This window comes from Apodemus sylvaticus, chromosome 15 (genome assembly GCF_947179515.1).
Source record: "Apodemus sylvaticus chromosome 15, mApoSyl1.1, whole genome shotgun sequence".
Classification (NCBI taxonomy): Eukaryota; Metazoa; Chordata; class Mammalia; order Rodentia; family Muridae; genus Apodemus; species Apodemus sylvaticus.
In genome coordinates this window covers 521,013-533,237 of record NC_067486.1, presented here as the reverse complement: position 1 = coordinate 533,237, position 12,225 = coordinate 521,013, and the positions used below count along the sequence as shown (strand labels likewise).

Sequence of the window (12,225 nt, the reverse complement as noted above, 5' to 3'; positions counted from 1 at the left end):
CAGGCACCTCTTGTGACTCTGTCCCAGGGTCTTGACCTCTGCCCTAAGGCTGTCTGTGTCCAGCGCTGCTGGATCTTGAGAGTAGAACCAAGCAAGGTTTCTGTGGCTCAAGAAGGCTTAGAGAATGGGGAAGGCAGATTCAGTGACTCTACACTTCTCCCAGTACTGAGCTGTTGTTTTGAAAGCCCTTTGCTTCTCCTTCCTCTGCTTCCCCTCCCTCAGACTCTGGTTTCAGTTTCATTTCTCTTTGGCTCTTACAAATTCAATTCAGTCTTATGCTGAGAAAGAGAACATCATGCAGGGCTCAGGCCAATAAATAAATAAATAAATAAAAATTAAAAAAAAAAAAACAAGAGAGAGAGAGGGAAATAGATCTAGGATCAGAGTGTAGTAGTTTAGAAAATGCCTGGAGTGAGGGGCAGATGAAGGGCAGAGCAGTGCTAGGAGAAGCCTCTAGAAGGTGTTGTTCCTGGTTCCCGGGTTTCAGCACCAAATGTTGGATTCATAAAAAGAGAAAGAAGTTTACTGAGTGGTTTACGGCAGTGTGGGGGTTAGGGGTGCCTAAACAGACCCATGCCCAGGCACCCTTTCCCGGTGAGGGACCAGACACACACAGACATGGTATAGAATAGAGTTCATTCAGGGCAGAGGATGGGAGTTAATGGGGTAGTGGAGGCAGAAAGAGGCAGAGAGAGAGAGAGAGAGAGAGAGAGAGAGAGAGAGAGAGAGAGAGAGAGAGAGAGAGAGAGAGAAGTGGAGGAGTGGAGGCTGGCCATGACCACATGGAGAGAGAGGGGAGAGGAGGAGAGCCCAAGAGGGGCAGAGAGGTGAGAGTGCCAAGAGACAGGAGCAATGGGGGAGGAAGAGAAGAGAGGGGGAGAGAAAGAGAGAGAGGGAGAAAGAGGGGAGAGAGAGAGAGAGAGAGAGAGAGAGAGAGAGAGAGAGAGAGAGAAAGAGAGAGAGAGAGGAGGGGTAAGCAGCCTTTTTTATAGTGGGCCAGGTCTACCTGGCTATTGCCAGGCAACTATGGGAGGGGCATACCTGGCTGTTGCCAGGTAATTGTGGGGTGGAACTTAGACAGAATACTAACAGAAGGGAAGTGTCAAGGAAAAGGAACCCTGAATATAGGGGAAGGACTTGGTTGGACTGCGATCAGTGAGTGGTCGCCTTGGGGTTGACAGAGTGAGAACCTTGCACTCTGGCTGACATCCTATAGACGCCTACAAGCTGTTTTACTGATGCCTAGTCTGAAAGAACCGCAGAATAGCCCCAGCCTCCACCTCAGAAGCTCAGTCTTAGTCTGTGCTGAGGTGCCACAGTATTGGGAGCATGCTGCAGGGAGACCTGACTTAAATCCCAGGGTTAAGAGACCAGGATACACAGGCCACAGAAAAAATACAGGGCCCCAGCATTGGCTACTGGTATCACCAGGATGTAGGCTGGAGTTTTGGTTCTGAGAGCCAGTAGAGATGGGTCTTACATTTGGGAGAGTATGCTGCCCACTTGGCCAGTCTGCTTGCTCTTCAAAGCTCCTAACCCCCCCCCCTCTGCTTCTCCTATGTGTCTGGGATGCTGCATCTGAAAACAGGTGCCACTTAAGCCCACGGTAGCCAGTACCACCACCTGCCCTGCCTTCCTTCCAATGTGAGGCCTCAGGTGCTTAAAAGGGATTGTGGAGGTCAGTGATATCACTCAGCAAGTAAAGACACTTGCTAATAGCCCTGCCAACCTAAGTAGGGCCCTTGAGACCACATGGTAGAAGGACAAAGCAGTCTCCCAAAGTCTTCTCTCACACTACCCCTTGTCTATCCCTAGACACAGAACAAGACGTTGGTGACTGATAAGCATGAGAGACTGGAAAACAGCACCAGGTAGGAGCAGCGAGGGTGAATTCGGATGCATACCCCTCATTTCCTCCTCCTCCTCCTTCTCTTCCTCCTTGGGTCAGGGTCTCAAAGTATAGCTCTGGCTGGCCTGAAATTCACAATGTGGTACAGGCTGGCCTCAAACTCACTGAAATCTTCTCGTCTCAGTTTCCTAGTTAGCTCACTCTCTGCCTCATGATCGTGGATGAAGCCATGAACTCTCAACTGTCCCTTTACTCTGTCGGCATGGCCTGAAACCATAAGCCAAATTAAATACTTTCTTTTATACACCTTGGTCATAGTATGTTGTCACAGCAATAGAAAAGAAACCAAGATACTAGCTGTGACTATGTCCCAGGCTGGGAAGTGAATCTCCAGCTTTCTCTACGTGCACTGGGCCAGGCCATGCAGACTACAAAGGTACATGGTTCCCTGCAATCAGGAACTGCCAAGGTGAATAAAACCCAAACCTTTAGAAAGGGGAATTGATGTGATAGTCTCCATAGCAACAGCCACCTTTAAGGCCATCTGTCCCTCTGTCCCATGGGCAGATCTAGCTGGCAAACAATCCCAGAAATGTGAGGTCATGGACACATCTCACCTCTCTGTCATCTTCATTTGCTTGAATTCCAGTGCCATGCACAGTGCCTCTCGACATCTGCACAACTGCAGAGAGTTAACACTGAAGTGGAAACTTAAGAGTTCTTTGGAAAGTCAATTGTGTTAGATGGTGTTTTGCTGGAGCAAACATGTGAAGGAGTATTTTCCAGAAATGGACATAGGTGAAAGACTAAGGCAGACTCATTAAGGAATGTTTCACTGAGCAGACACAGGAGAGAGAATGTTCTGCTAAAGCAAACAAGAGAAAGGACAAATGATAAAGGATTCTTTGCTAACAACATGCATGTATTGTTACATTGTGTAGTTGAGCTCCATTTGTCAGGACTCTGCAGACTCTGGCTGATTAGATGCACATGCTAACATGTGCTGAGGCAAGGTATGTGAAGGACATGTGATGTTTGGAGGGTATAAATAGGACTTGACGGAGTGACTGGAGACAGAGCTATGCTTGCTTATAGAACTAGCTGTGCAATGCTTGTGGGTCTCACTTCTTTGCTGATGTTTCCTTCTCGGAGAGGGCACTTCTCCTGGAGTCCCTCCTAGTCCCTCTTGATGACTCAAGCCAAGGCTGAGGCCTGGCTGTCTCTGCTAGGTAGTGCCACTGCTGCTGAATCATGTTTGCTATCCCAATTCCATCAAACTAGACAGCTGGTGTATCCGTGAAGTGTTTTTGGGTGGATTGAACTGCCACTGCTTGGTAACCTGTGAACTGAACTGTGGATTTCCAGACAACACAGATGGGAGTTGCTCTAGGGAACATTTCTTTTTTTCTTTCTTTTTTTTTTTTTTAAAGATTTATTTATTTATTATATGTAAGTACACTGTAGCTGTCTTCAGACACCCCAGAAGAGGGCATCAGATCCCATTACAGATGGTTGTGAGCCACCATGTGGTTACTGGGATTTGAACTCAGGACCTCCGAAAGAGCAGTCAGTGCTCTTAACCACTGAGCTATCTCTCCAGCCTGCCAAGGGATGTTTCTAAACAGGTCCACTTCCCTGTATCCTGTATCTTTCTCACTACCTCTAGTGGGTAATGGGCTAAAAGAAATGTTAAAGTGTTTAAGAACCATCACTAAAAATAAGGTTTGAAAAATTAAAGTTACAAAACACAAAACTTGTTGTGACTGTGCCTTAGTTTTGCATGGTGTGTGTGTGTGTGTGTGTGTGTGTGTGTGTGTGTGTGTGTGTGTGTGTATGTTATGTATTTCCGGCATCATTCAAAAATGTTCAGCACTCAACTCTAAATAGGACATCACTCTTTCCACAAGTATCAGCAATTGTCTTAGAAGAGGTGACAGGCTATTAGAGACAGAAGTACTAAAGGATTACAAAGAGTGTTTTCTGGACATGATAAGGCCATTGCACTCACAGTTAATAGCAGCAGCGGCTATGTGCACAAGATCAAGCCAGCCAAATCCAACACAAATAAGGAAGAGGCCCATTAAGTACCACCCTTAGCTGAGGAGCATTTAGCAATTAATGGTTGCTAAGGTGGGAGAATCTGTTTTCTTCAGGGTTTGCAGCCCCTAAGAGGCTATCCATGCTCCAGTAGATGGTCCTATTCCCATGCACATAGAAGTTGCACTAAATGGGAATTAGTGGGGTTTTTTAAAATGAAATTGAGAAGGGCCGTAACTGTGTCACATGGCCATGCTGGACCCCAGGAGTTTCCATCCCAGAGGGCCAGAGGGTCATATCAGAGCAGAATTTAATTGAAAATCAAATTCGAGGTGAGAGAGTCTACAGTACTAGGGTCATTTACAAGCCTCCTCTTATGTGGAGCACTGTAGCCAGAACCTTAACATGATGAGCAAGCACAGGTAAAAGCTCTTTGGTCTGTCTCCTGCTCAGTATGCTGTAAAAATGGACCCTGCCCCAAGAGCATAGGGAATCACAGTATTCTAGCTGGCTTCTCCTGGTCTCCTTCTCCTGAGCATGTGGAGGATAGGACTATGCAATGCTTTCTTCCCACCTTCCACTTTGCCTCTGTTTGGTATGTGAAGCACCAACGAAGAGTAAGAAGAATGGACCTCCAGGCTCTGGCTGCAGCAACAAAGCTGTCATGAATCAGCCTGTCCTGGGTTGACTCTCAGGGAGAGCTCAGCAGCCTCTGGGGCTCTGTCCCAATGTGCTGAGTGACCAGATGTGCAGGGCCACTGCCCACCTGCCTGGCTTTTCCCAGCCCCAGTTATTTATCATTATTAACCATAGCAGCATATTGTATTTGTGTAAACACTTTATTTTGAGACAGTCTTCTTGTATACCTTGAACTCACAGCAATCCTCCTGCCTCTGTTTCTCAAGTACTGGAATTACAGGTGTGCATTTCAGTGCACAGCTATAAAAACTATTTTTAAGCTATTTCAGACTCAGAAAAAATGTAGCAGAAAGTACAGAACTGCATGTGCCACTTCTTCATCCAAGTGTCCACTCCCTATGTCCTCAGCAGAGAAGAACCTTTATCCCAGTGGTAAACCTATAATAGCACACTGTTACCTAGTGGTCACAATTGACATTTCTACATCACAGTATGCTTTCAGCTTTTAATAAACACACAGTGACAAGGACCATCATTATAGTGGATACTATCACTGCCCCAAACCCCAGGACAAGGTTCACCATGATAGTATTACTCAGAGTACCACCACATACCCAAACCCCAAGGTTCTGGCTCTGTCTCCCTTCCCCCATCCTTGGTGATCCTCAAAAAATCTCTTCTGTCCCCAAAATTGTGCCTTTTTTTTTTTCAAGAATGTTACATAATTCAGCTACTTTGTAGTAACCAGACCAGTATAGGCTTTTTTTTTTCCACTTTAGTTAGAAAGTCTATAATTTTTTTATGTTATTTACATTTCAAATACTTTCCCCTTTTCTAGCCCCCCACTCCCCGAAAGTCCCGTAAGCCCCCTTCTCTTCCCCTGTCCTCCCACAGACCCCTTCCCACTTCCCTGTTCTGGTTTTGCCGACTGTATGGGCTTTTTAGTAGTTTCTGCCTGACCTTGCTTCCCAGAGTTGACTCGGAGCTCAGGACAATCAGAGGCTAATGGCTGGGGCCGTAGCTGAGAATAGCCCCCTTCCATTAGAATTCTCCAGGTAAGGCAAATTTTGCCTTTGAGGAAAGATGTATTACATAAGAAGCTGCTTTTCGGTCAAAAACCATGAGCCAATCAGCTTATAGAACAAAGGTTCCTTGAGACACTGGTCCATCACTGTGGAGGTTTTGACTTTTACTATCTATTATAATGCTAAGGGTGGCCCCCAAGACCTACCCTGCCCCCCAAATTAATTCTGATTAGTGAATACAGATGCCAACAGCCAATAGCTTGGCAGAAGAGACAGGTGGGGTTGAGGTTTTCTAGGGCTTGGAAAGAGAGGACTTCAAGGCCAAGGAGTGACTGGGCTGGGGTCCTACAGTCTCCCCCCTTCAAGGGTGCACTCCCAATATCCTAACTACCTCTTGCTAGGCCCACCTCTTAGTAATTCTATAAGCTTCCATTACTGTCACTCTGGGAACAAGACTACTACATGAGCCTTAAGGGAATGATTAAGGAGCAAACGATTGAAGCTGTGGACAGACACAAGTCATGGCCAGTAAGTCTAGGCCTGAAATGGAAAATCAGGTAAAAGCACAGTAGATATGCTGTCTTTAGCTCTCAGTTTTAGTCAGTGGAATGAAAGTAAACACAAGTACTTGATATAAATGTGAAGAAAGGAATCTAGCCAAGGTTACATTCAAAGGTGTGGCCCAGTTCTTTATCCGCTGGAGGGGTTCCAAGCACAACAGAAACAGTGTTGTAAGAGCAGGTGCCCCCAAAGGCACAAGACCTGCTTGTTCATTGCTGGGGCCAGACACTAGTGACATTCATCACAAATGCAGCCGAGAGCCAGGCAACAGCTTATGTAACATGAGTGAATCTGCAATGTTTCAGAGCTTCCTCCCTTACAGTGTGGTCTGTAGGGATCAACAGAGGGTCAGGTAGAAAGAGTTGCCATGGAATGGGATAAAAGGCTGGGCATCTCCAAGCCAAAGACCTGAACCCTGCCTGGCTAGGAATGCCCTGAGCTTGTCACCAGACAACTGGAGGGGTCAACAAGCCATATCAGGAGATACAATGAAAATGTATTTCCTCCTTTCTTACCCAGAAGGTCTGTGGGTACTTAGTGGTTAACAAGGATAACCAACTTGGTTAGTCCTGTAATCAGCTAGGAGACAAGCCTCTAGGCACACCTATGAGGAAGTGGTTAGCTTAAGTAAATTGAGGAAGGAAGGCACACCCAGAATATGAGTGATACCTTTCCCTGGGCTAGTATTCCAGACTGAGTAAAAAAAGAAAGTGAATGAGCACTAGTGGCCATCTCTTTGCTTCCTGACTATAGATGTAATATGGCCAGCTGCTCCTACCTCCCACCTTCCTGACTTCCTTGTCATATGGACTATATTCCTAAAACTGAAAGCCAGACTCTTATGTTGCTTTAGTTAGTTATTTAGTCACAATGAGACAAGTCACTAATACAGGTACCAAAGCCCAAAGAAATCTGTCCAATTGTGCTTGGGGTTTATTTGTACCCAACAGACTTGGGGTCCACAGTAAGACGTGCCCATAGCTGAGTACAGCTGAGCTGGGCTTTCACTGACACCCTGAGACTAGAACTAGGCCCAGGGCTCCCCCACAGGCACCCATAGGCATCCCCTGCTTATAGAAGCATCAGTGGATCTCTCTCTGCCTGTCTTCACATGGTACTGATATGCAGGCCTGTGGCCAAACTGTCCCTGCTTATGAGGGCAGTAGCCATGTAGGAGGGACCATCCCTACTGCAGCAGAGCCAAGTCCTAACTAATTATGTCTACTGTAATCCTACTTGCAGGAAGATCACATTTTGAGGCACTGAGCATCAGTACTTCAGCATAGGAATGTGGGGGAAAGCAATGGAGCCTATAATCAAGCCTGGGTCAAGATCCTACCTGTCATCTGTAAGAACCAATGTAGAGACTTGACACCCTGAGGAGCCTGTGCTCTGAAACTCTTGTGTTTTTTCCCTGAGCCAGAGGACTGATGTGCAGTGGTCACTCACTGGGTTGTTGTAGTTCCTAAAGAGTCATCAGCCTCTATGCTAATTACTCTCATCATCCTGCCATGAGCATGCATTTTACTGTGTTCTTGCAGAGAGTTGGTGTATCCTATGTGGAGCTTTCCAGGTAAGTCTTGTAGGGACATAGGAAGTAAGTGAGTGGCAACACATGTCTAGGCAGAAGCAGAGCAGAGAGCTTCTGGATTTCTGCTCTCTCCAGTGTCTTCATTGGAAAGGAAGGGCCCAGGCAGCTGGTTACTGGTATCCCATGTCATCACAGGGAGAAATCAATGCACTTGTTTTCCAAGAGATTGGAATAGATTAATGTATCAAGTATGCTGGGGTTCAGGGTACCATATGTTGTCCATTATATTTATTGCCTCTATGTGTGGTCATGTATGTATGTGTACATGCATACATGTGTTTGTGCATGGTGTGTGTGCATGTGTGCATGTGTATACTGTGGCATGGTCAAAGTTGAAGTCAGATATCTTCCATCACTTCACCCAATTTATTCATTTGTGTATGTGGTTATGCTTATCTATAGATATGTGTATATTTATCTATATGTGCATGTGGAGGTCAGAAATTAGAGTGTTTTCCTCTATAACTCTTGGCCTTATTTTTTGAGAAAGGATCTCACACTGGTCCAAAGCTCCCTGTTACAGTTAGGCTAGCTGGCCATCCTGCCATGCCCACCAGCACTGCGATTACAGGTACATGCCACCATAACTGGCTTGCACATGGTCCTGGGAATCTGAACTCAGGTTGTCTTATACAGGGAGCAATTTCCTGGCTCAGTCATCTGCCCAGCCCCATATACTTTTTTTTATTTTTTGAGATAAGGTTTCTTACTGAGACAAAAGCTTGCTTCTAGACTAGCTGGTCTGTGATCTCCTGCGATATTCCTGCCCATTCCTCCTATGAGGGCAGATGCAGGTGTGTGTCCCCATGCCCAGCTTTTTACATGATTGTAAAAATCATTACAAATCATTAAGACCCAACTCAGGTTCTCATGTTTGTGCAGCAAGCATTTTATCCACTAGAGCATTTCCCAGTGCAGGCCGCCCTGGCTTTGAAGTCTTTCTTCTGGCATTCGAAAACACTCCCTTACCTGGGGCTGAGATTCCATGGGCCAGAGAAGCAATCACACTGGCATAGGCTAGGGGCTCCTCTGGTGGCACAAGAAGGAGCTCTGAGCCAATTCTAGTGACATCTGTCCTAGTGATTTCATCCCTAACATGGCCACATGTGCCGTCCAACTGGCTATAGCCTTAGAAAGGAGTCTCTCAGAGTATGAGCTATATGGCTGCCTTCCTGGGAGCAGATCATGGCTAAGCCACAGTGCCAGCCTCCCTCTTTGCCAAGCAGGGCCTTGCACAGAGCAGAGCTGATAGCAAATAAACCCACACCCTACAGGGAAGTTTAAGAGCCAAACGTGAGGTGACCAAGGATGATGGCTAAGGCCTCATTCATTCCCCAGAAGATAATGAGGAACAAAGAACAAGGAACAAGGATGTTCCAAGTGATACTGGGATAAGAACACACTCTTACCCCAGAGCTAAAGGGACCACATAGTGGTCTGACACAGACATGGGTAGAACATTCTCAGCAGCCAGCAAGCGGTTTTGTTCTGCCTTCCATCCACCTCCCCTCTATCCCCCAAATGACTCCCTTCTGTGTGTTATCCTGGCTTGAGGATTCCTTCACTGTATAGATGGCAGTGAGATAACATCCGCTGCTAAGAATCAGGGAAACTAACAATGTCTTACTGCTTTACAACAAACTGCAAATCCACATCAACACTTTCCTTCATAGCTGGACTTCAAAGGATCAGAATCCTGTGACATTCCAGCTGAGTGTATCTGTACAAAAAAAAAACGTTTATTGACGTCCAGCATGGCTATCTCAGCCCTTTGGGTATGCATCCTTCGATCTGGATCTCTGCTGGCCAGCCCGAGTATCTGTTCTTGGATTGATCTGAGTGGTTGATCTAGGTGAGGGAAAGAAAAGCATGTCATTTATTCACTAAGTTCATCACTGGATCTGTGTCTGCTGTGAGCAAAGTCGTGTGGGCAGAAGTCTCAGAGTGGCAGTTTCTCCAACCCAGGTTAAAATTCTTCTCAACATCTCTCTTCCTTCTTCCACATATTCTTTCTGTCATCCCTTCTTTACTTATTTCTGCTTCCTTCCTCTCATCCCTTTCTTTTCCTTTCCTTTCTTTATTTTCCTTCCCTTCCTATTCCTTCTTCAGTTTCTTTGGTTGAAGATGGCCTTATTTTGTAGTCCAGGCTAGCCTGGAACTCACAGTGATCCTCGTGTATCAGCCTTACAAGTACTGAAATTATAGACCTGAACTACCATAGCCAGCCTCAAGGTATCTCTCCATAGTATTTATTTTATTTTTTTAATTTTTTTAATGTATTTGAGCACACTATAGCTGTCGTCAGACACACAGAAGAGGGCCTCAGATTCCCATTGCAGATGGTTGTGAGTCACCATGTAGTTGCTGGGAATTGAACTCAGGACCTCTGGAAGGGCAATCAGTGTTCTTAACTGCTGGGCCATCTCTCCAGCCCTCAACAGTATTTAATTGCAACTCTGCAACTTTCCCAAAGGATAGGGGCTCTTCTGCAGCCTACAGTGTGGCTTAGTAGAGAAGCAAAGAGCCTTTGAGAGCAGCTACTGTGATATGAACTCACCTCCAGATTCTATTTAATTCAGCCCACTCAGATGTGCACATGGAGAGCACTGCTGTGGGTACAGCACATGATCCAGCTCTTGACTGTGAGAACTGGACTCCACACATGGAGTTTTCAAAGCATCTTCAAATTAGTACTTGACACTCAGCAAACATGTTTACACTGGAGTGGGCATCACTACTCTATACTTTCAATTCTTTCACAGGCAATGGAGCATCCCAACATAGTACCTTTCTGACACCACAGCTTCACTGAGAGGTAATTCACATACCATGAAACTTATCTGCAGACAACCCCATCTTTAGCACATCTCCAGCACATGCAATTGTCACTACATCAATAAGACATTGTCCTCAAAGAATGAGGAGTCACACACTCTGCAGCAGTTGTCAGTTTCCTTCCCCACCCCAAGAGGCTACTAACCTACTTCCTGACCCTTAGGATTTGTTACTTCTAGAAATTTTGAATAACAATGGAATCAACCTTTTGTAACTTTTGCATTTGCTTTGTGTCATTCTACATAACATTTTCAAGAATTCCCCAATTCAATCGCTAATGTCATGGTTTCATTTCTGTGTGTGGCTGAAGAGTCCCTTCCACAGTTACCCTATGTTAACACTGCCCTCTTGCTGGAAGAGTGCTTCTGTGTAAACCTATGCCCCAGTTCCTGAGTGAAGGTTTGCTTACAAGGAACTTTGCTGGGCTAGGAGTAACTGTCTCATTCATTTTGAAGAAACTGCCAGAATGTTCTTCAAGGAGACTACCTCATTCTTCATCTCTCCCAGCCATGTGAGAATTCTAATTTTTCTAGACTTGTTATGAGTTATGATTACAACTACCACAGTGAACCTGATCCATTTCACTGTGATCTGAGCTGGTTTTGTTCTGATGGCTCAAGCTACTAAGCATCTTTCCGCAAGTTTGGTATCAGTTCATGTGCACATCTTCCTGGAAAAAGCATCTGTTCTGAGGTTTTAACCATTTTTCAATCGGATTATCTTTTTAACCATTGTGTTGTAAGAATTATTTATATATGTTGGACACGAGTCTCTTATTTGCAAACATTTTCTTCTACAATTACTTCGTGGTTTTCTTCTCACTTGGTTGTTGTTTGAGGATCTCAAGTAGCCCAAGCTGGCCTTGAACTTAAAGGTAGCCAAGGATGACCCTGAATTCCTGACTGTCTGACCTCCACATCCTGAGCCCTGAAATGGCAGGGATGTGCCACTATATTTGGCTTCTTTCTTTCTTTATGTGTCCTTGGGAACAGAAATCTTTGGGATTTTGAAGCTGAAAATTTTGTCTTTCTTTGCTATTACTCTGCACATTTCCAGAAGCCCTTGCCTATCTCAGGATGGCAGAGATTTCTGCCTGTTTTGCCATCTTTTGCTGAGAGCACTTAACAGTTTTATCTCTGCCACATTCAGGTGTTTGGTCCATTCTGTATTGTTGTATATGGGGTATGGTAGGGATCCAAATTCATTTTCTCACTGTGTGCTATTTGGTTTTCCCTGTTCACTTAACTAAAGAAACTAATCACCCCTGAAGAGATGGTTTTTGTTCATTCAGTAGGAGAAATTGTCTGGTCAGGTATGAGGGGACGCTCAAAGTCTCTGGAACCTTAGCTCCACTCACCCATCTATGCCTGTTCTCACATAGTGCCATGCTGTTCTGATGACCATAGTTTTGGAGTAGGTTTTTGACATTAGGAGACCTAATAAGCCTTCTTCTTTAAGCCTGCTTTGATGTGACTTTATCCCTTTCCCACAGAAAGGTGAAATAACTTGTCTAAGACCACACAGTCTAAGGAGATGTCTATCTGTGGTATGGGTCATTTGGGGTGAAGGGAACCGAGTTCACTTTCAGAGTGTTCCCCAGAAACCAATGCAAGTGGGGTACCTCCTCACCACACAGCCACTGGAACCAAAGGAGTGACTGATAGGAAAGCTGAAGCCTGTTCAAAACC

The 12,225-nt window shown here is 45.4% G+C and overlaps 1 protein-coding gene across 1 annotated transcript in view; it reads right to left on the bottom strand.

Moving 5' to 3' along the window:
- Positions 1 to 8,512: 8,512 nt before the first annotated feature.
- The window catches only part of Fam3b (FAM3 metabolism regulating signaling molecule B), a 28,097-nt gene continuing 24,384 nt past the window's right edge, over positions 8,513 to 12,225 (bottom strand). The window contains exon 8 of the mRNA XM_052159080.1: positions 8,513 to 9,550. Coding sequence (XP_052015040.1) covers positions 9,461 to 9,550 — 90 coding nt within the window. The 3' untranslated portion in view covers positions 8,513 to 9,460. The remainder of the gene's footprint in view (positions 9,551 to 12,225) is intronic.